Genomic DNA, 3,257 nt, shown 5'->3' with positions numbered 1-3,257 from the left:
TCCATTAATAACTATTCTTTAATTTACATGATATCTCACGTCCGTCCGTTTTGCCCGTGAGCGTGAGGATGCCCATTACGATATATATATATATATATATATCACGTGCGGCATAAATAACAGTCCTGTTAGTCCAAAATTAATAGATGATCCGAGTGTTATAAAAGGTTTAATAAAAACCAAAACGTTGTAATTCGAATTCATAAGCAGAAAAAGAAAGCTCGACATAGGTAGAAAACACAGAGATCTGTTGAGAATTGATTGATTCTGATAAGGTGGAATTCATAATCGTGAGGATCGCGGGATCAAAATTTATCACAGATAGAAGATTTTATCATTAACATTGAGAAATAAATATATTCGGACAATGCACGTATATATAGCTACGTTTAGATATATATCACCTACTTTCTTTCTTTTTTTCTTTACAAAAGCCTTAAAATACTCACTCTCTCTCTTTCTCTCTCTCTCACACACACACTGCATTAACATTAATTTGTCCATTATCTTACTACTCAGTGATCCATCGTTTCTTACTGGGAAGAGCTGCTGAAAAATGAACTATCCAAGAAAATGGCGCCTGGCCCCAGTTTCACACTCTTATCTATTTAGTTCAGTCCCCTGCGTCATCCAATAACGCAGAAGAAGTCTAGACACGAAGAAGCAACCACGCTGCAGTCTCATGGCTGCAATCTTCTTCTTCTTCTTCTTCCTCCTCCTCCCTCTTTCAGCAACCACCATCGCAGTGACTGAGGTCAAGTCATCAGCTAACCCATTCACAGAAAAAGCAGCGCTTATCCGCTACTGGAACCGCAAAGTCTCTAACAACCTGCCACATCCATCCTTCATCGTCTCCAAGCTCACTCCCCTCTCCGCCGTCGATGCATCTATATTCTCTACCATTGCCGCCGTCGACCCTTCCAACCTATCCACCCACCTTGTCTCCTTCTGCGCCTCTGCCGCTCTACTCTGCTCCTCAGACCTAACCCGTTCCCTCTCCACCCATCCCGCTGATTCCGGCTTCACTAAATACGAAAATAGAAATTTCGCCAACTACGGCAACGAAGCCGCTGGCGGACTTTCTTCCTTTAAGAACTACTCCGACGGTCTCAACGTCCCCTTCGACACTTTCCGCCGTTACGGCCGCAACTCCGCCGGACACGATGATTCCTTCTCATTTTACTCCCCTGATGGCAACGTCGTCACCGCCAACTTCACTTCCTACGGCACCATCACGGCCGGCGGAATTGATAACTTCACTTCGTATGACCATTCTTCCAATGTCCCCGACCTGGGGTTTACAAACTACGCTGCGGAAGGAAACGGCCGCGCCGCTGGCTTTTCTCGTTATTCTGGCGACGCCAACTCCGGTGGCCAATCCTTCTCCGGCTACGGTAAGATTGGAAACGGAGTCATCACGGCATTCGCCTCTTATAGTAACAACTCCAACGTGATCGGAAGCCGATTCGCAAACTACGGTGAGGATGGAAACGTTAACAACGATACGTTCGCCTCTTATGGCGATAACGGAAATGTGCCGGAAAACAGTTTTAGATCGTATGGCTCCGGCACAAATGCCGGTACCGATAAATTCACCAGCTATCGAGATCAATCCAATGTAGGGGACGATTCCTTTGCATCTTATGAGAAAGGAGGGAACGACGCGACAGCCGAATTCAATAAATACGGCAAGTCGTTTAATCAGGGCAGCGATGTCTTCAATGGTTACGGACAGGGTTCCGGCAATGACCACATCAACTTCAAATCATACTTCGGCGACAACACCACTTTCAAAGCCTATGCCAAAACTGGCATTGATTTCAAATCTTACCACAATTCCTCATCGTCCCCAATATCAACTTCAGCGGTTATGCGGCCGGGGATGAATCGATGGGTGGAACCAGGGAAGTTCTTCAGGGAAAGCAGCTTGAAGAAAGGGACAGTGATGCCAATGCCGGACATTCGCGACAGGATGCCTCCGCGATCGTTTCTTCCGCGGTCTATCGCAGGGAAAATCCCGTTCGCGGCAGCCGACGTCGTCAGAATCTTCAAGATCCCACTGGGTACTGCTATGGCGAACGCTGTATATACAACGGTGGGCGACTGCGAGCGGTGGCCGAGCCGCGGTGAGTCAAAGCGCTGCACCGCGTCAGCCGAAGACATGATCGACTTCGCCGTCTCCGTCCTCGGCAGCGACGTCGCGGTGAAATCCACAAAGAACACCGAGGGCTCCAACGAAAACATTCTTATCGGGGAGGTGAAGGGACTGAACGGTGGTAAGGTTACCTCATCAGTGAGTTGCCACCAGAGTTTGTTCCCGTATCTGGTTTATTACTGCCACTCCGTGCCGCTTGTTCGCGTTTACGAGGCTGAAATCATGGCCGTTGATAGCAAGAAAAAGATCAATGAAGGGATCGCCATCTGTCATATTGACACGTCGGATTGGAGCCCTAAACACGGGGCCTTTGTTGCGCTGGGGCCCGGGCCGGGGAAGATCGAGGTGTGCCATTGGATCTTCGAAGGGGACATGACGTGGACTATTGCTGATCGGCTTTGATTATTTACGATTTGGGGCATGTTTGGTAATAATAAAGAAGGATTATGGCTTTGTTAAAGTTAGTTCGGATTCATTAATGTTTGAGATCCGTGAGCAACTTGTATCTACCTTCAAGTCTTGTGTTCTACAGTTCAGGAACTGGACTGTATAATTATCTTATAAATCGAAGAGAATTTCTTGTTATACACGAAATGGATGTTTTGACCTACTGATTTTTTTTTGTTTCTTTATTTTACTATTTTTGAACATGAGAACTGTGAAAATGGATTTTGAGATCTGCCAACCATTAAAACAAATTTATTTGTACACTTACATGTTTTCACAGGTGTTTAACAGGCAGTTGAATAGTCACGATGAAGACAGGTGAACTCGATCTATGATCAGCAGAAACTGCTTATTTGGAACATACAAGAAAACTAATCCAAATGATCAACGGACACTGTTTGTCCGAGCCTATGAACGAGCTAGGTCGTCTCTAAAAGGACTATTAAGGTTTTTGGCTAGCACACAACTTGACACTCAGCCAAGAACTAGGATGGTCATCGTGATCACTCGCACTCTTCCATAAAGGGTATCTCCATTTATGGCATTGAAACACCTCTTCCTCTAGCAAAAGTCAGAAGGGTATACATATCTAGAGCTATATGTACCAACGATCATTTGAGTCTAGGGGTGTCATTATTTGTCACGACATGAAAAT

At 45.7% G+C, this 3,257-nt stretch overlaps 1 protein-coding gene across 1 annotated transcript; it reads left to right on the top strand.

Moving 5' to 3' along the window:
- Positions 1-431: 431 nt before the first annotated feature.
- Positions 432-2,557, top strand: LOC110095996 (BURP domain-containing protein 12). Its single transcript, XM_020821737.2, has one exon. It carries the CDS (start codon positions 683-685, stop codon positions 2,555-2,557), a length of 1,875 nt encoding a protein of 624 aa, XP_020677396.1. The 5' UTR covers positions 432-682.
- Positions 2,558-3,257: the final 700 nt, after the last annotated feature.

This window comes from Dendrobium catenatum, unplaced genomic scaffold (genome assembly GCF_001605985.2).
Source record: "Dendrobium catenatum unplaced genomic scaffold, ASM160598v2 fragScaff_scaffold_1722, whole genome shotgun sequence".
NCBI classification, from domain to species: Eukaryota; Viridiplantae; Streptophyta; class Magnoliopsida; order Asparagales; family Orchidaceae; genus Dendrobium; species Dendrobium catenatum.
Note: the sequence above shows the minus strand (reverse complement) of the source record. Positions and strands in the feature narration are given on the sequence as shown.

Coding starts and splice junctions, on each gene's coding strand:
- LOC110095996 (XM_020821737.2), top strand. CDS start 683: ATGGCTGCAATCTTCTTCTTCTTCTTCTTCCTCCTCCTCCCTCTTTCA.